Source organism: Ranitomeya imitator, chromosome 2, assembly GCF_032444005.1.
Source record: "Ranitomeya imitator isolate aRanImi1 chromosome 2, aRanImi1.pri, whole genome shotgun sequence".
NCBI lineage: Eukaryota > Metazoa > Chordata > Amphibia > Anura > Dendrobatidae > Ranitomeya > Ranitomeya imitator.
In genome coordinates this window covers 730,878,197-730,901,718 of record NC_091283.1, presented here as the reverse complement: position 1 = coordinate 730,901,718, position 23,522 = coordinate 730,878,197, and the positions used below count along the sequence as shown (strand labels likewise).

Below are 23,522 nucleotides of genomic sequence, written 5' to 3'. Positions count from 1 at the left end.
CCTCACCTTATCTCTTAAGTTAGCCCTTTGTTTGTCCTTTTCCCCCACCCAGGAAAAAGGGGCGCTACTGTGTACTGCAGTACACCAACATGACAAACGGGGTAACAAGGGTAAACTGAAAACTTTAAACACACAAAATATTATAACAGAGGAATCCACCGGGGTGTGCAGGATGGGGAAGAAAGCAAAACAGGGAAGATAGCAAAACCGGCAAGGATAAGGGATTATCAAGCGTCCAAACCAAGCAACAGTCTCTAACTCCTCCAGCACTCCTTCTCCTACCAACTTCTCCCCCTCCTATTGTCTTGTCGAAAGTGCTAACTCTGACAAGGACTAGGTAATAGAGCCCAGATTTTATAGGGAAAAAGAGTGGCTAATTAAAATAGCTAACGTGCTATTTCAACTGTAAGTAGATAAATGATAGGTCATCCCTTAAAGGACTCTCCAGCTCTTTTGGGGGTCTCTTTGGTAGGCCCTCTGCACCCATATTCTTTTGTATTCATTTTATTTGAGCATTTGTTAGAAGTGATTAAATATTTGCCAGTCACAAATTTAGGATTCCTTCTGTATGAGTTGTCCACCACCTCTACAGTTGTGGCCAAAAGTATTGACACCCCTGCAATTCTGCCAGATAATACTCAGTTTCTTCCTGAAAATGATTGCAATCACAAATTCTTTGGTATTATTATCATCATTTAATTTGTCTTAAATGAAAAAACACAAAAGAGAATGAAGCAAAAAGCAAAACATTGATCATTTCACACAAAACTCCAAAAATGGGCCAGACAAAAGTATTGGCACCCTCAGCCTAATACTTGGTTGCACAACCTTTAGCCAAAATAACTGCGACCAACCACTTCCGGTAACCATCAATGAATTTCTTGCAATGCTCTGCTGGAATTTTAGACCATACTTCTTTGGCAAACTGCTCCAGGTCCCTGATATTTGAAGGGTGCCTTCTCCAAACTGCCATTTTAGATCTCTCCACAGGTGTTCTATGGGATTCAGGTCTGGACTCATTGCTGGCCACCTTAGAAGTCTCCAGTGCTTTCTCTCAAACCATTTTCTAGTGCTTTTTGAAGTGTGTTTTGGGTCATTGTCCTGCTGGAAGACCCATGACCTCTGAGGGAGACCCAGCTTTCTCACACTGGACCCTACATTATGCTGCAAAATTTGTTGGTAGTCTTCAGACTTCATAATGCCATGCACACGGTGAAGTAGTCCAGTGCCAGAGGCAGCAAAGCAACCCCAAAACATCAGGGAACCTCCGCCATGTTTGACTGTAGGAACCGTGTTCTTTTCTTTGAATGCCTCTTTTTTTCTCCTGTAAACTCTATATTGATGCCTTTGCCCAAAAAGCTCTACTTTTGTCTCATCTGACCAGAGAACATTCTTCCAAAACGTTTTAGGCTTTTTCAGGTAAGTTTTGGCAAACTCCAGCCTGGCTTTTTTATGTCTCGGGGTAAGGAGTGGGGTCTTCCTGGGTCTCCTACCATACAGTCCCTTTTCATTCAGACGCTGACGGATAGTACGGGTTGACACTGTTGTACCCTCGGGAGGTTAGCCACAGTGCCATGGGCTTTAAACTTCTTGATGACACTGTGCACGGTAGACACAGGAACATTCAGGTCTTTGGAGATGGACTTGTAGCCTTGAGGTTGCTCATGCTTCCTCACAATTTGGTTTCTCAAGTCCTCAGACAGTTCTTTGGTCTTCTTTCTTTTCTCCATGCTCAATGTGGTACACACAAGGACACAGCACAGAGGTTGAGTCAACTTTAATCCATGTCAACTGGCTGCAAGTGTGATTTAGTTATTGCCAACACCTGTTAGGTGCCACAAGTAAGTTACAGGTGCTGTTAATTACACAAATTAGAGAAGCATCACATGATTTTTCAAGCAGTGCCAATACTTTTGTTCACCCCCTTTTTATGTTTGGTGTGGAATTATATCCAATTTGGCTTTAGGACAATTCTTTTTGTGTTTTTTTTTTTTTATTTAAGACAAATTAAATGAAGATAATAATAACAAAGAATTTGTGTTTGCAATCATTTTCAGGAAGAAACTGAGTATTATCTGACAGAATTGCAGGGGTGTCAATACTTTTGGCCACAACTGTATATAGTGAGAAGTGCAGTCATCTGTCCCTTATTAATCTTGACTTTTCTTTGGGTTGTGATATTGATTGTCTGCCCACAAGGTCAATGGAGCAGACACACATGAGCTGCTGTTTTGCCGCTATTTATTGACTTCCTCCCTTTCCCCCTACATTTTTTTTTTGGAAGCTTGCACATCAGTGCCAATATATGCCAGTTGTCACGCAGTATTTAACTGCTTGTAAACCCAATTACAGTATAGAAAAAAATTAAGATCTAATAATAATAATAATAATAATTTTTATTTATATAGCGCCAACATATTCCGCAGCGCTTTACAAATTATAGAGGGGACTTGTACATACAATAGACATTACAGCATAACAGAAATACAGTTCAAAACAGATACCAGGAGGAGTGAGGGCCCTGCTCGTAAGCTTACAAACTATGAGGAAAAGGGGAGACACGAGAGGTGGATGGTAACAATTGCTATAGTTATTCGGACCAGCCATAGTGTAAGGCTTGGGTGTTCATGTAAAGCTGCATGAACCAGTTAATTAATTTTTTTTTTTTTTTTTTTTTTTTTTTAATATAGGCCACACAGGGATCGTTAGGTTAATGCATTGAGGCGGTAGGCCAGTCTGAACAAATGAGTTTTTAGGGCACGCTTAAAACTGTGGGGATTGGGGATTAATCGTATTATCCTAGGTAGTGCATTCCAAAGAATCGGCGCAGCACGTGTAAAGTCTTGGAGACGGGAGTGGGAGGTTCTGATTATTGAGGATGCTAACCTGAGGTCATTAGCGGAGCGGAGGGCACGGGTAGGGTGGTAGACTGATACCAGGGAGGAGATGTAGGGTGGTGCTGAGCCATGGAGTGCTTTGTGGATGAGGGTAGTAGTTTTGTACTGGATTCTGGAGTGGATGGGTAACCAGTGTAATGACTGGCACAAGGTAGAGGCATCGGTGTAACGGTTGGTGAGGAATATGATCCTGGCAGCAGCATTCAGGACAGATTGGAGCGGGGAGAGTTTGGTAAGAGGGAGGCCGATTAGTAGAGAGTTACAATAGTCCAGACGAGAATGAATAAGTGAAACAGTAAGAGTTTTTGCAGAGTCGAAAGTAAGAAAAGGGCGAATTCTAGAAATGTTTTTGAGATGCAGGTAAGAAGAGCGAGCCAGTGATCTCTAATGCTCTTCATACCACCAGGGGAGGGAATGCAGTTTAGATATTAAAGGGGTTTTTAACTTTAAGGAAAGGGGACCTCAAACACCCTTACATGCCTGAAATAAAAAAAGACAGAGTTAGGGTAAGTTCACACATGGCGTTTTTGCTGCATTTTTTTCTGCAGCAAAACCCGATCATCTTGGCAGGAAAGAAGCTGTGCCAAAAATGCAGGTTTAGGTACGTTTTTGGTGGGGTTTTTTGCCACGTTTTTGGTGAATTTTTTTCATTCATTTTTTTTCTTTGTTCATACCAATAAAGTTGAGTGCACACAGAGAAAAAACAACAACTTCCTGTAGATAGATAGAATGAATAGATAGAATAGATACATTACCTGCGGTATCCTCTTCCCCGGCATTTTCCCACGGTCCCGAGGATACCTGAGGTCAGGCAGTGAGGGAGCGCAGGCTTGATAATGAGCCTGCGCCCGCTCCGTCCCTTTCAATCCCCAGTCGTTTACAGCCGGGAGTGGTCACGTTAGCATCGCTCCTGGCTGTAAGCTTTATCTCCCCCAGATACTGCTTGGGACACTCGTTATATCGGAGTACGACGGATCAGGGTGTATACTTTTGCTTTTTTATTTTGTTTTTATTACAGAAGATCGATGGCTTCGCTTTGGAATGACAGAACAATAAAAATATGGTCAAAACTGTGTGGTGTTTTATTTCATTAAAAGACATTTTTCTGCATGTGTGTGTTTATTTAACCCTTTAATTGCTATAGGATTAGTAATGGATAGGTGTCTTATTGACGCCTCTCCATTACTAAGCCGGCTTAATGTCACCTTAAAATAGCAAGGTAACATTAACCCCTCATTACCCCGCTTGCCACCTTTACAGGGCAAGTGGGAAGAGCTGGGCAAAGCGTCTTTTCTGGTCAGCTACGGGCTGCTATTTTTAGGCTGGGGGGCCTATCTGAATGGCCCCTTACCAGCCTGAGAATACCAGCCCCCAGCTGTGAGCTTTAGCAAGGCTGGTTGTCAAAAATGGGGAAGACAGAGCAGGTTCTCGCCCTCCCAGGGTTCATCGCTGGCTCCTCGCTGCTGCATGTGTCTCTGTGCTTTAACTGCAGCAGGTATGTCACATTGACAGCACACGTCACCACTGCAGCCAATCACTGGGCTCAGCGGCTCGTGCCTTGCTCTACTTGTGTTTGAGGTTTACTTTCCCCTTTAAAGAGGTGGAGATTCAGCAACGCTTATCTAGTAACCAGATTGTGGCCCGATTCTAACGCATCGGGTATTCTAGAATATGCATGTCCCCGTAGTATATGGACAATGATGATTCCAGAATTCGCGGCAGACTGTGCCCGTCGCTGATTGGTCGAGGCAACCTTTGACATCGTCGCCATGGCAACCATTATGACATCTATGTCGATACTGTGCCCGTCGCTGAATCAGAAACGTAGGATTTCTACGTCCTTTATGACATCATCGTCGCTGTGCCCGTTGCTGATTGGTCGAGGACTGGCGGCCTCGACCAATCAGACGCGGGATGTCTACGTCCTTTATGACATCATCGTCGCTGGCGGCCTTGACCAATCAGAGACGCGGGATTTCCAGGACAGACAGACAGACAGAAAGACAGACAGAAAGACAGACAGACGGAAAAACCCTTAGACAATTATATATATAGACCAGGAGGACTGATCAATATAGAAGTGTCAGGAGGACTGATCAATATAGAGGTGTCAGGAGGACTGATCAATATAGAATGTCAGGAGGACTGATCAATATAGAGGTATAGAAGTGTCAGGAGGACTGATCAACATAGAAGTGTCAGGAGGACTGATCAATATAGAAGTGTCAGGAGGACTGATCAATATAGAAGTGTCAGGAGGACTGATCAATATAGAAGTGTCAGGAGGACTGATCAATATAGAAGTGTCAGGAGGACTGATCAATATAGAATGTCAGGAGGACTGATCAATATAGAAGTGTCAGGAGGACTGATCAATATAGAAGTGTCAGGAGGACTGATCAATATAGAGGTGTCAGGAGGACTGATCAATATAGAGGTGTCAGGAGGACTGATCAACATAGAAGTGTCAGGAGGACTGATCAATATAGAAGTGTCAGGAGGACTGATCAATATAGAAGTGTCAGGAGGACTGATCAATATAGAAGTGTCAGGAGGACTGATCAATATAGAAGTGTCAGGAGGACTGATCAATATAGAAGTGTCAGGAGGACTGATCAATATAGAATGTCAGGAGGACTGATCAATATAGAAGTGTCAGGAGGACTGATCAATATAGAAGTGTCAGGAGGACTGATCAATATAGAGGTGTCAGGAGGACTGATCAATATAGAGGTGTCAGGAGGACTGATCAATATAGAAGTGTCAGGAGGACTGATCAATATAGAAGTGTCAGGAGGACTGATCAATATAGAATGTCAGGAGGACTGATCAATATAGAAGTGTCAGGAGGACTGATCAATATAGAAGTGTCAGGAGGACTGATCAATATAGAGGTGTCAGGAGGACTGATCAATATAGAGGTGTCAGGAGGACTGATCAACATAGAAGTGTCAGGAGGACTGATCAATATAGAAGTGTCAGGAGGACTGATCAATATAGAAGTGTCAGGAGGACTGATCAATATAGAAGTGTCAGGAAGACTGATCAATATAGAAGTGTCAGGAGGACTGATCAATATAGAGGTGTCAGGAGGACTGATCAATATAGAGGTGTCAGGAGGACTGATCAACATAGAAGTGTCAGGAGGACTGATCAATATAGAGGTATCAGGAGGACTGATCAATACAGAAGTGTCAGGAGGAATGATCAATACAGAAGTGTCAGGAGGACTGATCAATATAGAAGTGTCAGGAGGACTGATCAATATAGAGGTATCAGGAGGACTGATCAATATAGAAGTGTCAGGAGGACTGATCAATATAGAAGTGTCAGGAGGACTGATCAATATAGAAGTGTCAGGAGGACTGATCAATATAGAAGTGTCAGGAGGACTGATCAATACAGAAGTGTCAGGAGGACTGATCAATACAGAAGTGTCAGGAGGACTGATCAATACAGAAGTGTCAGGAGGACTGATCAATATAGAAGTGTCAGGAGGACTGATCAATATAGAAGTGTCAGGAGGACTGATCAATATAGAAGTGTCAGGAGGACTGATCAATATAGAAGTGTCAGGAGGACTGATCAATACAGAAGTGTCAGGAGGACTGATCAATATAGAAGTGTCAGGAGGATTTATCAATATAGAGGTGTCAGGAGGACTGATCAATATAGAATGTCAGGAGGACTGATCAATATAGAAGTGTCAGGAGGATTTATCAATATAGAGGTATCAGGAGGACTGATCAATAAAGAAGTGTCAGGAGGAATGATCAATATAGAGGTATCAGGAGGACTGATCAATAAAGAAGTGTCAGGAGGAATGATCAATATAGAAGTGTCAGGAGGAATGATCAATATAGAAGTGTCAGGAGGAATGATCAATACAGAAGTGTCAGGAGGACTGATCAATACAGAAGTGTCAGGAGGACTGATCAATACAGAAGTGTCAGGAGGACTGATCAATACAGAAGTGTCAGGAGGAATGATCAATATAGAATGTCAGGAGGAATGATCAATATAGAGGTGTCAGGAGGACTGATCAATATAGAAGTGTCAGGAGGACTGATCAATATAGAGGTGTCAGGAGGACTGATCAATACAGAAGTGTCAGGAGGACTGATCAATACAGAAGTGTCAGGAGGACTGATCAATATAGAAGTGTCAGGAGGACTGATCAATACAGAAGTGTCAGGAGGAATGATCAATATAGAATGTCAGGAGGAATGATCAATATAGAGGTGTCAGGAGGACTGATCAATATAGAAGTGTCAGGAGGACTGATCAATATAGAGGTGTCAGGAGGACTGATCAATATAGAAGTGTCAGGAGGACTGATCAATACAGAAGTGTCAGGAGGAATGATCAATATAGAATGTCAGGAGGAATGATCAATATAGAATGTCAGGAGGAATGATCAATATAGAAGTGTCAGGAGGACTGATCAATACAGAAGTGTCAGGAGGAATGATCAATATAGAATGTCAGGAGGAATGATCAATATAGAAGTGTCAGGAGGACTGATCAATATAGAATGTCAGGAGGACTGATCAATATAGAAGTGTCAGGAGGACTGATCAATATAGAGGTATCAGGAGGAATGATCAATACAGAAGTGTCAGGAGGACTGATCAATATAGAAGTGTCAATCAGAGACACGGGATGTCTACGTCCTTTATGACATCATCGTCGCTGTGCCCGTTGCTGATTCAGAGACGCGGGATTTCCAGGACAGACAGACAGACAGACAGACAGACGGAAAAACCCTTAGACAATTATATATATAGATATTTGACTTTCTGAATCTGCTTCTGTAAGCATAGTCATTAATCAATAACTTTACTAAATCATAAAGTGGAAAAGCTAGTGATCTAAGCAAGATTATCTGCATTACTGCTGAGCTATGAATTTAAAGGGGTATCTAAAAGCATATCTTCTATAGCATTGTGATCCTATCCAGCTCTGCTACAGTTGTTTTCATCAAACAGTTACATTATTTTGTAAGAACCTGGGGTGGATATGCTGAAAATGGCGCGTTATCGTTCTGGCGCAAATTTCACTGTAAATTTTAATATGTTATGTGTTTAGCAGGTGCCTAGAAAAGGAAAGTGTTTTTAGCTCTTGGACCAGGAATATGCAGGGTTTCTGCTTGGCTATTTGATTTGTGTCGTTCGTTATTTAGTGCTCTGATAAATGGCAGGAATATTTGCAGTTTGAGACTAGTTGGTCCATTTTTTTCCATTACTTTTAGGTTTTTACACCAGCAGGGATGCTATCTAGATTAACTCCAATTGATGATATAGAAAGCAATTGGCAACTTATCTTTATATGTCATAGTGAATGTGTCCACTGTGTAGGCAAGACCGATCATCCGTCCCCATACAGTTAGCATAACGATCTGCACCGCATGCCTGTTCACATGATGGGATCTGCTTCCGCCAGCCAGGTGTTTACTTTTTATCGGCTGGTGCTGCACATTTCCAGGGGCAGTGATCAGGAAGGTTCATTATGCCATGCATTGGCCTGTGTGAAAGAGCTTTGAGGCATATGTGCACAACCACCTAGATGTCCGATAATATGCTGTGGTTGGAACTGCTTACGTTGTATTTACACTGGCCAATAATTGGGAATGAGCATTCCTAGGACAAATCATTTGCCGATTATTTGCTTTTGCTTGTTAGTTTTGGGAAATGATCGTACTCGATCCTATGTGAAAAGGAGAACTATGGGGAAGAGTCAAACATATTCGTGGGATCACTTGTCTTACCAGGTTCTCTCCACTATGGTTTAATAATAATTTACCAGAATTTTTGGCAATGGGATGTATATCAGGATGGCAGGCTAAAGGGATTCGATATGTTTATCAGATTTTAGAGTGACGGGAGTTGAAGTCCTTTTCCCAGCTGCAGTCTGAGTATGGCCTTGAGACATCCGGGGGTTATCAATATGCACAAGTTCGACATGCCTTTTTGGCTCAGAATAGGGGGGATTGCTTCAAAATCCAAAGTGACTTAGTATTGGAATATATATTGAATATATCTGCGGTGCGGGAACATCGAGGGGTGTTGTCTCTTCCCTATATAAGGAACTTACTCCATACTTACTTATTGGGATATCCGTTTGGGGTGAGGGCTAAATGGGAAAGAGAGTTGGGTCGCTTGGAGGATGAAACATGGGAATCTGTTTTAGAATGGGTACCGAAGCTATCAATGAGTGAGCCGTATAGACTTTTTCAGCTTTACGTTATACACAGAGTATATAGGTCTCCGGATGTCCTATATAGAGCTGGGTTGAGACCCAATTCGGAATGCCCTAGGTGTAGGAATGATAATGCCGGAATGTTCCACATGCTCTGGTCGTGTCCGAGGTTGACTGTTTTTTGGTTAGTGGTTCTCAGCCGGATAGAAGGGGCGTATAGATGTGTAATTCCAGCAGTGGTGTGCGTGCTGGGATATGTGGATGAGATAATTGTAGATAACACAGTGAAAATAGCAATCGCTAGACTGTTCTACATGGCTCGGAAGGTCATAGCAAGAAAACTGGATGAAAGAGGAGCCTCCCTCGAGGAGAGAATACATCAAGTATGCGGGGAAGGTCATAGCCTTAGAAAAGGGAGTGTATCAGAAAAGAAGGAAAATGGTTCTGTATGACAAATTGTGGACGCCTTGGTTGGAATTGGGTTAGGAGGAGATTAAGGGGAAATAGGCCTGAGGAGGTTTCGCCTATAAAATAATGGTATATAAATTCATAGTGAAGGACACTATATTATACTAAAGTATGTAATGTTACAAGACGTGCTAAAAGAAGGACGTGAGCTGTCTAGTGGGAAAGGGGGGAGGGATCGGTATGAAGGGGGATGGGTAAAGGGGGTTAATGCTGGGGGGAATTGAAAAACACGTGTTATTGTTAAATGTTTATTGCATTTTATAAATCAATAAAAATCTATTTGATTAAAAAAAAAAAAGGAGAACTATGACAATGACAGGTGTACTAACGATCGTTCTGTGCACATGGAGCTGCCGTGGGCCTGTCTAAACTGGCCATTACATGACTGCAGATCGGGTTGCTTGTAGATGATCGGCGGTGGATTATTGGCCACCGTTGGCCAGTGTAACTGCAGCTTTAGATTTATTAAACGTCAAACTGTGTATATAGGATGGTAAATAGAGGTAGTATAATTATTCTTGAATCTTTTATGGTGGTAAACCTCTTCTCTTTATTTTTTTTATTTTTTTTTAGATCTAACCGTAATCTGAAGGCACCTGTCCTCTCATGGAAGAAAAATTACAGGTCCGAGCCTCTTTAGGTTCAAAAGTACCTAAATTTGGTGGACCCAAGTCCTCAGGAAGCTTTATCCAGCGGGTTCCCAATGGCACACATACTACTTTGTTGAGTAAATCGCACCTTGTTGGAGAGAAGCACAGTGACCATGAGCGGACACCAGAATTTTCATTCAGCTGGAGGAAACTAAAGTGTCAACAGAATGGCCAGATTTCTAGAGAACTTCCAATTGCTGTCACTGAAAAAAGGTTTCCTCAGTCCCAGATAGCAGTGGAAAAAGACCCCCAAAAACCCAGGAAGCAAAGCAACATGTTGTTGTCACGCAAGGAGGACCCCAATGAAAACGTACTGTCGAATTCTAATAAATTCCTGAAAGGGACGCAGTTTGGAAGGCTCTCCTACCCTGGGCTCAATAGCTGTAAAACTCAGGTTAATGGATTTTACACAAACAAGCCCCCGACAGGTTTACATAGACCAAGAGCTAATTCTGCAACAAGTAGAAGCTTTCCAAGTAAATCATTGTCGACTGAGAATAAACCTTTCTCCAATGTTAGAAGATCACAGAGTTTTTCCCATTCGGTTCAGAATCCTTTGCTTCCAAATGCATCTTTGACCAGGTCTCATTCATTTAATAGGGAAGTAGACCCAACAAGGCCTTACCAGTCACAACATATCCCCATGCAAACAGCTTTGAGGCAGAACGCCCTCACAAGGACTGTTAAGCAATTTGGGCTTTCTAACGGTGATGACCCACAAGTAAGATCTAGTTTTGCCAAGATGTATTCTGTAGGGTCTTCTCTTGGTCTAAAGAAACCTAGCCTATCAAATGGTCCTGCTGCAATTGTTCCATTGGGCTACAGGATGAACCGTCCATCTCTACAAAAAACCAAACTATTCTATACCAACAGGGAAAATGTCTTTAGTGACAAAAAAGATCCTCCTACTGCCCCCGTAATGGACAAAATCCACCCACTGTCTAATAAAACCACCGATATACAGGACAGTGAGGTGGAAGATTTGGATATCGGTCATTATTCCTCTGGTGAGAACTTGGATAAACTGAATTGTAAGGATAGTTATTACAGTGAGGATGTGGACGACCTCTCTATTTCTTCTTTGTCGTCATCTGACAAAAATGACCTCAGCGAAGATTTTAGCGATGATTTCATAGATTTGGAAGATGGCAATAAGACTGTTCTTGTAGCGTCTGAGAGCAAAGTGCCGGAAAAACCTTCGGAGCAATTATCTCAGGACAAGAACGAGAGTGACATCGGTGATTCAGAAGGATGTATAGGTGTGAATATTTCAGGTACGTTTTTTTTTTCCTTATTGTTCCTGTATTTTTGAAAATTAAAAAAAAAAATATTTGCCAGTGGCTTCCGATAGCTTGTTGGACTATGTGCACATGATGAATTTTAAACCCGCAGAATGTTTCAAGCAGAAGAAACCTCAGGAAAATATGGTGTTTTTGTGTTGTTTTTTTAGGTTATTTCCTGAGCATCTTTAGGATGTTTTTTTTCAGACATGCGTTTTTTGGATTTTCCTGTGGTTTCTGTGATGTTTTTTTTTCCATTGAATAACGAAGAAACCACTAGCATTTTTAAGCAATGTCAAAATGAGTCGTTTAGGCTTTCCCATGGACTTAAACTGTAAAGTTCTGACCGGAATATGCCAGAAGAATGGGCTGGTCACTTCTTTTAACTGCTTGGTGTCTTGGAAACCTGATGAGGTTGACATTCAAAAGCCTAAACATGTGCCCAGAATGTCGTTTTTACGTAGAAGTGCATATCTTCAGTCTTTTGAGTGTTTTCTGATAGGTTCTTTCTGGCGGTTTCTGCAGAGGAGTCCACCAGAAAAAGACGTTGTGTGCACAAAGGAGTTTTCCATTGACTGTAAACCATTGTCCACCAGTTGCATTTGCTTGAAGAAAAACCTCCACCTTGCTTCATTCACCCTCCCTGGGTCCGACACTGAGTCTCCGCCGCGGCTCACTGTGTCTGTTATTGTCTGCAGCGCTGACGTTACGTTGACTATGCTGCAGCCAATCGGTGATCTCAGCGGCTCTGAGCATCTTGTGCCATTGACTCACACAGACTAAAGCACAGTTTCTGTTTTTTAAAGTAAACAGCAGCCAGTGAACTAGGTGCTCCGAAAATGGGAAAACGCCTTACAAGTGGAGCTTGACTTTGTATTATTTTACAGTCTACATGTACAGTTAAAGGGGCTGTCCAGGTTTAATCCAAAAGTCTTCTGCAGTCAGTCTATGTAACGGTGTACACGCTGTCCGGGTTCCCTAGTATTGCAGATGGAAGTGTGGTCATTCGACTGCAAGTATACAGTTTACATACCTGCGGTCACATGCCAACTAGACGTGCTTGGCCTCTATTAACAGAAGTGAATTAAGAGTCTGATACGTCTAGTCGGCACTAGATTGCAGATATGGAAATCACGTACTTTAATGACCACTCACACTGCCAATTCCGGGAATCGTATAGTGTCTGCAGACTTTTGTGTCAAGCCTGGAAAAACCCTTTAAGTCCCTTTTGTAAGATCTTATTTGTACTGTAAGGGATTGGGCAGGATTATAAAGACATGGCCATTTCTCTCCCAAACCAGTACCACAAGTTGCAGAAAGTAATCAGTTCCTTTACAAATGGAGGCGTTTTGCAGAGGTTTCATAGGAAGAAGACACAAGGCTATGGAGTTAAACCTATACCCTAACATGTTGATCCATAAAAAGGCAAAAACTTCATGAGGCAGATGCTAATTGCCCCGTATTATTGGAGAAATTCCATCAGACTAGTTCCCTGGATCAACGTCTCCTCACAATCGAGTGCCCATAACCTGTAATATTATATTTTTCAGGAAAGGCCTCCAGGCCCTCCTTGTACATTTTCTTTAACCTTTTGGGGGGGTTATGTGGCGTTTTTGCTTCACATTCCACAAAGTTATGTAAAATATTGTGATAATTAAGCCCCACCATGCAATTCTAGTGGGATTGTGTCTTGGCTTCTTTTATCTTGTTGTCTCCCCGTGACTGATATATATCCATCATACATTGGGTTGTGGTGTGTGGAGCAGGTTCAAGACCTGGGCCTGCTCTCCACCCGGCGTCCGCCTCTAGCAGGAGCAATAAGAGTGCACTCCTATCATTGTGTTTAACCCCTTAAATGTCGCTGTTAATAACAGACACTGGCATTTAAGCTGCCCCGTCCTGCCCAGGCATTCTCAGTGGGCGGGTGATGGCAGCTGGGGCCTGCTGAAGCTACCCATGGCTGCCAAGTTGGTACGTGTCCTGCAGAAGTGACCTGACTGTTGTGCTCCTGGCCATTTCTTACACTGATTGTCACTCTCTTAAACCTCTCTAGTGCAAAATGAAGTGGAAGCGAGCGGCAGCCCTTACAGAGAGCGCAGGATCTCCCCTGATATGGATTATCGCGATCCATCGTCTCTGGAGCTTTCTCCGTCTGACAGCTCTGATGGCACGTACATGTGGGATGAAGAGGGGATGGAGCCGATCGGAAACGTCCATCCCTGCAGAAGCTACGATTCCTCAGAAATGAACAGCCTGGTAGGTTGAGAATAGTTTTATATTCTCCATTAATGTCTAGTTTTTGTCTTTCATTTTACAGTGAACATCATTAAAGGGAATCTGTTACCAGATTTTTGCTCCTTCTGAGTGCAGCATGATGTAAGGGCAGAGACTCTGATTCCAGCAATGTGTCACTTACTGGGCTGTTTGCTACAGTTTTGATAGTTTTCTCTGCTGGAGATCAACCAGTTCTCTGAACGCTGAGCTCTGTATAACCCCACCCTGTGTATAGGCAGAAATCTGCCAATCAGTGGAGGGGCGGGGTAGTACAGAGCTCATGATTATGGAGAACTACATGATAGCAGGTTTACTAGCCCTCTAATAATAATCTCCTGCTGAAAAGCTTTGATTTTGGCAAAACTACGGTAAGCAGCCCAGTAAGTGACACATCACTGGAATTGGTGTCTGTATCACTACTTTATGCAGCTCTGAGATTAGGATCGCATCGGTGACATTCCTGTTAAGGATTAGTTTATCTATGAAATGATTTCAGGCTTCTGGTAGGTGTTGTAGGACTGGTCACCCATTGATAAAGGAACAGAGGAGTTGACTTGTCAAACCTATTTTTCCAGGAAGCCATACATCAAGCTCCACAGACAGTTTTGTTCATCAGGCTCATGGCTTAGACACTGCCATGTCACTTTACACCATCTCTTGGTGGTCTTGCTTGTAGATCATTTTTTTGCTCCTGTTAGCGTATCCTTTGCCTTTTTTGGTAAGTTACACACTCCTTTCACATTGGGGGCGTCAATCACGCAGAAGGGGCATGATTACAGCACCGGACCAGTCGGGGGGAATAGATGCCTCGCCGGACTAGGGAGATAGGCATATCACTGACAGCGATGTAGAAGTGTGGGGCTCCAAAAGGGTAGTGCTGCCAGTTTGGGGGCCTTAGTGCACCTTATGGGTTCCTTTAAAGATGTTATTCAATCTATGAGATGTATCTATGAATCTCTGGCTATTTACACATGTCTAAAGGTCTTGTTTAAAGGTTGTTTTATGTTTAGTATGACCCATTTTGTTTGGAGGACCCAAAATATCAGCTTGTCACAGCAAGTCCTACTGTTGTGCGCACCAATCATCACTTGATGAGGAACTTGACAGCTGTCATTTTCCTCACTGCTCCACGGCAAGGTAGTAGGGACATTTTACCTTTCTCATTAATATCCATGGGTTGTCCCTGTAATGTGTTCTTCAGTCCGCCATCCACCAGCAGGCTAATCGTCAGCTTAGGTGATGGGTAGAATTGATGAGAATTGATTCGCAGGACCTGGTCCATCGGCCAAGTCCGTATTCTGTGCCTACAGGATGGGAGCCCTAAGGATCGCCTCTTACCGGCCAGCATCTGTGGCTCTTGTTTTGATTAGCTGGCCTGGAGCGGTGTCCTCATTGTGGTGTGGTGCACATGTTGCATCAGCCCGGCTAGTTAAAAGAGGCACGGATGCCATCAGATGGGAGGCGATCCTCAGGGTTCCTGCCCAGCGATTACTGATGTGGCCGACTGACCGCGATGTTCACACCAGCCCTGGTGATGGACACATGACCATCTGCAGAGCCCGAATAATATGCCACTGCTTGTCACTTACATTGCATGCTCAGTAATGGGCTTATTATGGCATTGAAAGGGTTTTACTCTACAAGGACAGTGATGACCTATCCGTAGCATATCATATCGGTGGGAGTCCTGCACCCCCAGTGATCAGATGTTACCAGCTCTGGTGGTGGCCGGGTGTATGCAGTGTACTGAGCTGGATGGTGACTGCTCCCGAGACTGCAGATCGGCTCCTGTTTATTGGAAACCACAAACATTGTCCTGAAAAAGACACTGCCATTAGGCTATGTGCACACGATGCGGATTTGCTGCTGATCCACAGCTGATATTTCCGCGCAGAAACGCTGCAGATCCGCACTGTGATGTACAGTACAATGTTATTCAATGGGAAAAAAAAAGCTGTGCACATGGTGCGGAAAAATCAGTGCGGAATTGCTGCGGATATAAAAGTGCATGTCGCTTCTTTTGTGCGGATCTGCAGCGTTTCTGCACCCCTCCATGATAGAAATCCGCAGTGGGAAAAACCGCAGAAAATCCGCACAAAATCCGCATCAATTCCACATAAAAACCACACAAAATCCGCATAAAAACCACGACAAATCCGCGGCTGCGGATTCTGCCAGGAGATGCGGATTTTGTGCAGAAAATTCTGCACCTCTTTTCCTGCATGTGCACATAGCCTTACGATGGGATGTGTGATAATAGCAGCTACATAAATGCTAGGACCCCATGTTTTCCAGAGCAATGCCTGGAGCATCACACTGGCACTGCGGTGTCTTGCCATTGTGGTGCCATCTCTTCCCCTGATTAGTGGCGTACTCATATCCGGACATCAGGGTTTATCAGCCGAAGCCTCCTTCCATTGCTTGATGGCCCATTGTAGGTGCTCAGCTTGGGCGCCCCATATGCAGTGACACACGCCATGTGTTGTGGCGCCTCTTCGTAGTAACACACGCCATGTGTTGTGGCGCCTCTTCGTAGTAACACACGCCATGTGTTGTGGCGCCTCTTCGTAGTAACACACGCCATGTGTTGTGGCGCCTCTTTGTAGTAACACATGCCATGTGTTGTGGCGCCTCTTCGTAGTAACACACGCCATGTGTTGTGGCGCCTCTTCGTAGTAACACACGCCATGTGTTGTGGCGCCTCTTTGTAGTAACACATGCCATGTGTTGTGGCGCCTCTTCGTAGTAACACACGCCATGTGTTGTGGCGCCTCTTCGTAGTAACACACGCCATGTGTTGTGGCGCCTCTTCGTAGTAACACATGCCATGTGTTGTGGCGCCTCTTCGTAGTAACACACGCCATGTGTTGTGGCGCCTCTTCGTAGTAACACACGCCATGTGTTGTGGCGCCTCTTCGTAGTAACACACGCCATGTGTTGTGGCGCCTCTTTGTAGTAACACACGCCATGTGTTGTGGCGCCTCTTTGTAGTAACACATGCCATGTGTTGTGGCGCCTCTTTGTAGTAACACACGCCATGTGTTGTGGCGCCTCTTCGTAGTAACACACGCCATGTGTTGTGGCGCCTCTTCGTAGTAACACACGCCATGTGTTGTGGCGCCTCTTCGTAGTAACACATGCCATGTGTTGTGGCGCCTCTTTGTAGTAACACATGCCATGTGTTGTGGCGCCTCTTTGTAGTAACACATGCCATGTGTTGTGGCGCCTCTTTGTAGTAACACACGCCATGTGTTGTGGCGCCTCTTCGTAGTAACACACGCCATGTGTTGTGGCGCCTCTTTGTAGTAACTCACGCCATGTGTTGTGGCGCCTCTTCGTAGTAACACACGCCATGTGTTGTGGCGCCTCTTCGTAGTAACACACGCCATGTGTTGTGGCGCCTCTTTGTAGTAACACATGCCATGTGTTGTGGCGCCTCTTTGTAGTAACACATGGCATGTGTTGTGGCGCCTCTTTGTAGTAACACACGCCATGTGTTGTGGCGCCTCTTCGTAGTAACACACGCCATGTGTTGTGGCGCCTCTTCGTAGTAACACACGCCATGTGTTGTGGCGCCTCTTCGTAGTAACACACGCCATGTGTTGTGGCGCCTCTTTGTAGTAACACACGCCATGTGTTGTGGCGCCTTTTCGCCAGCTGGGTGCTACAGAAGGTCTTCTGCGGTATCTAACCAGTCAGGCTCCAGTTCGCTCCCCACACACACATCAGTCAGCCCCGGCGTCCTGACATTTCAACCAGTTGTCCTTCCTTGGACCACTTATAGGCACAACCGGCTTGTAACGGGAACATGCCACACGACTAGCCAGTTTGGAGATGCTCTGACCCATTGATCTTTGTCAAAGTCTCTGAGATCCTGGCACTGGTCATGGGATAACCAACGGTCTTTGTCCACCTGTCAGTAGTTTTAATGTTCTGGCTGATGGGTGTAATGATCCTGGTAGCGACAGTATTACTGTAGGGTCATAATATTTGTCTGATCTGCCTCACTGTGTCCCTGGGGGCTTTGTGGCTTCCAGTAAGGTCAGGTTTTTGCACGCAGAGTAAACCCCTGAAACACTTGACCGTGCTGCTAATGAGTCTCATTCTGACATTGGAACATGATGCCAATTTATTAACGGAGAGGAAAAAATGTATATGATGACATGAAGAATGAATCCCAGTGAATGAGGCGGCTCGTTATGTCTCCGCTCGTTATGTCTTCTTTCTCCATCATTCCTTCTGGTTTATCGGTTCACTAGTGACATCTAGTGGCAGCCTGTAGAAGGCACCGCAGGGAGTAGTTCAGTGTTTGGGGGGTTTGTGGGAGAGATTGATGGCACTTCACTGTTGTACAGGATAATTAATGAAGTTCTCAATTGTAGCAGTTGCAAGGACCTTAAAAAGAAATCCGCCCTGAGAATCCCAGCATAGATGTTAATGCTTTAACCCGAAGCTCGTATTCATCAGAGAAATCATTCTGTCCGCGCCTGTGTTTCGCAGACTTCTGCTGAGATGGTTTCTCTGTTCTTTGGCACAGTTTTTCTGCTTGTGTACGGCACTGCCAGTCTTTGTAAGACGGCCCGCATCAATAATGCATGACTTGGATACGGTATAATTGGGTGTCTGCGCGCCGTGTGGGAGTCGCAGTACCGCTTCACTAGGCAGAAACTAAGCTGTAGCGAGCGCGGTAATTATCAGTCTTTAGGAAAATTTTGTCTACTCGATCTGTTCCTAATAAGTCATGTTCAGGTACAACAGACGGAGCGCATATTAGTCCCATAGTAAAGGCTCACAAAGCGCGGTAATTGTAGGAAAGATGCTAAATATCTCTCCGCCAGAAGCAAGAACACGTCTATTAAAAGGAGCCTGTCACTGGGTTTCTGCTCCTCCAACTGAGAGCAATGAGACCGTCTCCCCAAAACAGGTATCCCCTCTATTAATGAACAATAACTCTCAATTGTTTAACTACCACACATAACACAGAGAAGGGTCAGAGGGTGTGAAATTCTTCTAAATGTATTTAATCAGAATATTAAAATATGTCACATCAGAGTAACACAACTAAGCAGGAATATATGGGGGGAATTAGAGGGTATAGCAATATTTCATCCAAGTGGAGTAACATAAGCAACATTAGTATATAAAAGAACTTTTTATATATAGTGCAATATAGAAAAATTAGTAAACATAATAGCTGCAACTATGTATCAGGCAGTCCCAACAGGGGTCCTAATAAGATCCAATTACTAAGCATGCAGCAGAAGTGCTGAAGCAAAATGCAACAGTGCGCACTATGAAAATACATAAATCAGTCTCAAAGGAATCAATTATAAGTGAAAGACAAAAGTGCATGCAGTATAACAGAAGGTATAAGTCAAGTGCAATAGTGCAAAAAAGGTATAAGTGCATATGTACGACCAAACTCAGGCGGCAGGCCGGGGTATACAGCTCTTCTATTATGTGAGTTTGATCGAATATACGCACTTATACTTTTTTGCACAGTATGCACTATAAATTATTAATACTACAGCAAGCAGCCCAGTAAGTGACTCTTCACTGGAATCAGGGTCTTTGTCTCATTATGCTGCTTATAGATTGTGACAAAAACCTGGTGACAGATTCCCTTTAATTGCTACCTATAGGTGACGGCTCTGTATGTGTAAGCAGCACTGATGCAGGGTATGTGACAGGCTATAGACAAGCAGGAGAGTACAGTATTAAAGGTGACCGCAGCCCCTGGATACTACCAGCCTGTATCACTGGGAGACACTGCCACAAGTGACAATCTGACACATGGGGAACTTAGGGAAGAATAATTTTCTCCTTGCCAGAGTTGTCCACACGTTTATGTTTTGCTGGTATCCTGAGTCATGTTCCAAAGATTGACACGAAAGTCTGCAGTAACTGACTGCAAGCGTGTGAATCCTCACAGCACGCACCGCGCCCGCTGTCCGGATTCTCCAGGAGCCGGCGGTTATATGGCTTCAGGCATTGTGCACTCTCTGCCACATTCCGACTAGACGTGCACAGCCTCGCTCAGTATAAGTGAAGTGAGCCAGGTGACGTACGTCTATGTGGACAGAAGTATGCATATCGCGTGCGGTCTCATAATCGCCAATGTCTGTCGGCACAGAATAATCCTGTCTGCGGACTTTCATGCCACACTGGGACAACCCCTTTAAGGCTTTATCTTCTTTGTACTCTTGTCTGTACATGAGTCAGAGGTTTCCTTCTACATTGCTTCCCTTTGTCCTTAGGCATTGGTGCACTTTTGCATACATTGAGCAGGCGCGTATCAGCATTCACGTCTTCTCCATACACTTTCCTATGCAAAGGGACACAATCCTGTGTGCCCCTCGGGGCACGTGGGGTCTTGTGGCGCTGCCATCCAGGCACAGCTCCGTTTTCCTATTGTGATAGCTTATTTCTCTAACTGTGCAAATCCCCTTTATACGTGTGTGTGTGTGTATATATCTATATGACAGTGGGTATATGGATTCTGACATGGACTGGTGTGAGCAACGGCCACCTCTGTACAGCGCTGTGGAAAGTGTCAGTGCCATATAAGTAACAGGAAATCCTAACTTACTGAATAGCGTTCAAAAATATTTAGAATATTTAGAATTCTAAATATTTTTCTATCCACTGGCTAACACGGTACCAAGATATATATCTTTCCTGTATCTGACTGGCGTTCTTCACTCTCTATCTAGAAACCTTTCGTATATCTCATCATCATGTAAATGTCCTGTGACATGCCGGCCAGGAGGAACGGAGCGGACTAAAAAAAAAATGGGGCTAAAAGAACATTTTTGTGGGAAAGATTAGATTTTTTTTTATTTTCACGGCTTTACGTTATAAACATCTGTGAAGCACCTGGAGGTTCAAAGTGCTCACAACACAATATAGATTCATTCCTTGAGGGGTCTAGGTTTGAAAACGGGCTTACTTGTGGGGTGATTCCACCGTATAGGCACATCAGAGGCTCGACAAACGCGTCATGGGGTCTGCTCTCCATTCCAACCATTTTTGTGTTCAAAAAGACCATCGGTGCTCCTTCCCTTCCTAGCCCTGTCATGCACCCAATCAGTAGTTTTCCCCCATAAATGGGGTATCGGCGTGCTCAGGAGAAATTGCACAATACATTTTAATGTTCAATTTCCCCTGTTCCCTTTGTGAAAATAAAATATTTCGGGCTAAACAACATTTTTGAGAAGAAACAAAAGTAAAATGTTTAATTTTTCCTTCCGTATTGAATTAATTCCTGTGAAGCACCTTAGGGGTTAATAAACTTCTTGAATGTGGTTTTGAGCACCTTGAGGGGTACAGTTTTTAGAATGGTGTCACCTTTGGGTATTTTCTCTCATATAGACCCCTCAAGGTCACTTCAAATGTGATGTAGACATGTGGGAAATGTTCTTTATTAACTATTTTGTGTGACATAACCCTCTGGTTTAAGGGGCATCAGAATTTATAGTTGTTACATTTTTCAAATTTTTGCCAAATTTCCGATATTTTCACAAATAAACGCTCGTCATATCAAAGAAATGTTACAACTATCATGAAGTACAATATGTCATGAAATAAATTATTCTCAGAATCCGTGGGATCTGTTGAAGCGATCCAGAGTTATTAACTCATAAAGTGACACTGGTCAGATATAAAAAATGATGCCCGGTAATTAACCCTCAAAGTGGCTCGGTCCTTAAGGAATTAAATGCAAGTGTCTAATTCTGAACACAGCCACAACCCCAACGTTTGAAGGGTGTTCAAACTTATGCAATCACATTATTTTATTTTTATGAACTTTAATTTCACCCTAAACATGATTTCAGATTATTTTTCAATGGATTTGTACAGACTATAGGTGACATTAAAGGTGGAAAAGGTTCTGAAATTATCCTATGATTTTTTTGGGAGCCACCGAGCATCCATTCTCTGGGTCATAAATGTGACCTTTTCTGCCTTTACATGTACTTCAGCGCTGCCCTTCGCCTCATGTTCTAGTTTTGGGTGGATGTAGTATATGCCTAATTTTGCATCTGCTATTTTGGCTGTGTTCCCTTGAAGCTGGTGCTATTTGGCTGACGCTCCCCATGTCAGCACATTATATCAGCAGCATTGAATTCAATGATCCTTTTATGAGCGACTCGCTTTGCACCATGTAGCGGGGGCCCCGTTGACTTTCCCATAATTAGCATTAATTAGAATTTGCTGTAGCCGGAAACTAGCTTAACAAAATAAGTGTAATTAGCAGTTCAGAAAAATGTGACACACTGGGGACAATTGTTTTCTGGTGGAAGGGGAACAGTTTCTGCAAAATACAGATATAATGCTTTAAAAAGATGCATAAGAAAAGCCGAGCACATGCCGGCCCTCCGCAGTGACGGGCAGCCTACGGGAAGGAGACGCTCCTAGCCGTGCTCTTCCACTCATTGGTCTTGTGATTGTAGATGTCATTAACAGGTAGGCCCCTTTAAAAATCATATTTGTGGTACACATTTTTTTTTTATTTAGATTAGTTACATATGTGAATGAGGGCCCTTCTGTGCACCTTTGGCGTGACCATATGGTTGGTCCACTGTCCATCCTCTCATTTACCATCCTCTGTCCCTTCTGACCCTTCATTTTTGCGCTCTCCTCCAATATCGGCCGCCTGCTGCTGTGTGATCTTGTGAGTGGGTGCTGCAGATAAAACAGGGGAATCGGGTGACAGCGCACTGACATCGCGGAAGTAAAAAGACATGTAATGCGTCAACGCAGTCAGATTTTCGGGTGTGCCAGTAAAAAGCCCCGTACAATAGGAATACATGGCATGAATCCCATGCAGATGACAGTGATACAAAAAAGGTGCCTGATAATCTGAGGTAAATGTCGGAGGGGAGTGCCAGGGTGAAAATCCTAGCCCTCCCTTGGTACTCCTGATAAAACTCGTGCTCGCTGGAAACCATTAAGGCTGGTTCACGATGACTCCGCCTGAAAAAGAGCTAACAACAAGGATAGACAATGCCGGCAATACCATACGACTTGTGCATGTGTTCCATCTTTTTGTAGCTTTTAATCACGTCAGGCTCTAAAAGAAGTGACCTGTCCATCCTTCAGTGGCGTCCACTCGGAAGCCACCACTATGTCATATGTGAAACCGCTGCAAACGTTATCAGAAAATTCACTTTCGGAAAAGCATTGCCAGCATCTTCAGCTTCAAAAATGATTTGGAAATTAGAGACAAAATGGGGGTTCCCGTGCGGTCAGCGGGCGCGTCAAGACGCATCCGCATACATCTGCATGTCCTGCTTACCCAATGCTAAAGATAGGTATGCAGGACGCATGCAGAAGTAGGCGGACCTAAACGGAAGAATTGTGGAAGTGGGCGGAGCTTCAGGGAGGAAGTACGTAGCCTAACAGACGCCGTCTGCACAGACCCTACATGTAATGGTATGTCAGTAGGATGGGCCATGACATCAGTGATCCAACTTCTGGGACCCTTTACGAAGTGGAGAACACAGTGGCCATGTCCCCTCAGCAGGTCTCCTGCGCAGTACCGTTTCCATATTCACCCTGTATCCTGACCTGCAGTGTAGCTCCACTCACTGGTGAAGAACCGTGTTGGTCCAGAATGATTCTAAGGCTATGTGCACACATTGCAAATTGTATGCGTTTTTTTGCAGCATTTTTTCACCGCAAAATCGCTGCAGAAACGCTGTGAAAACGCATACACAGCCCATTTAATTCAATGGGATTCCGCAATGCTGTGC

The 23,522-nt window shown here is 43.9% G+C and overlaps 1 protein-coding gene across 5 annotated transcripts in view; it reads left to right on the top strand.

Annotated features, from left to right (window-relative positions):
* Nucleotides 1-23,522, top strand: part of CCSER2 (coiled-coil serine rich protein 2) — a 253,366-nt gene that overhangs the window by 76,547 nt on the left and 153,297 nt on the right. For all 5 annotated transcript variants that reach the window (XM_069753196.1, XM_069753195.1, XM_069753193.1 and 2 more), the window contains exons 2-3: nucleotides 10,137-11,487; nucleotides 13,547-13,749. In XM_069753196.1, the coding sequence (XP_069609297.1) occupies nucleotides 10,170-11,487; nucleotides 13,547-13,749 (1,521 nt within the window). In that variant the 5' untranslated portion in view covers nucleotides 10,137-10,169. The remainder of the gene's footprint in view (nucleotides 1-10,136; nucleotides 11,488-13,546; nucleotides 13,750-23,522) is intronic.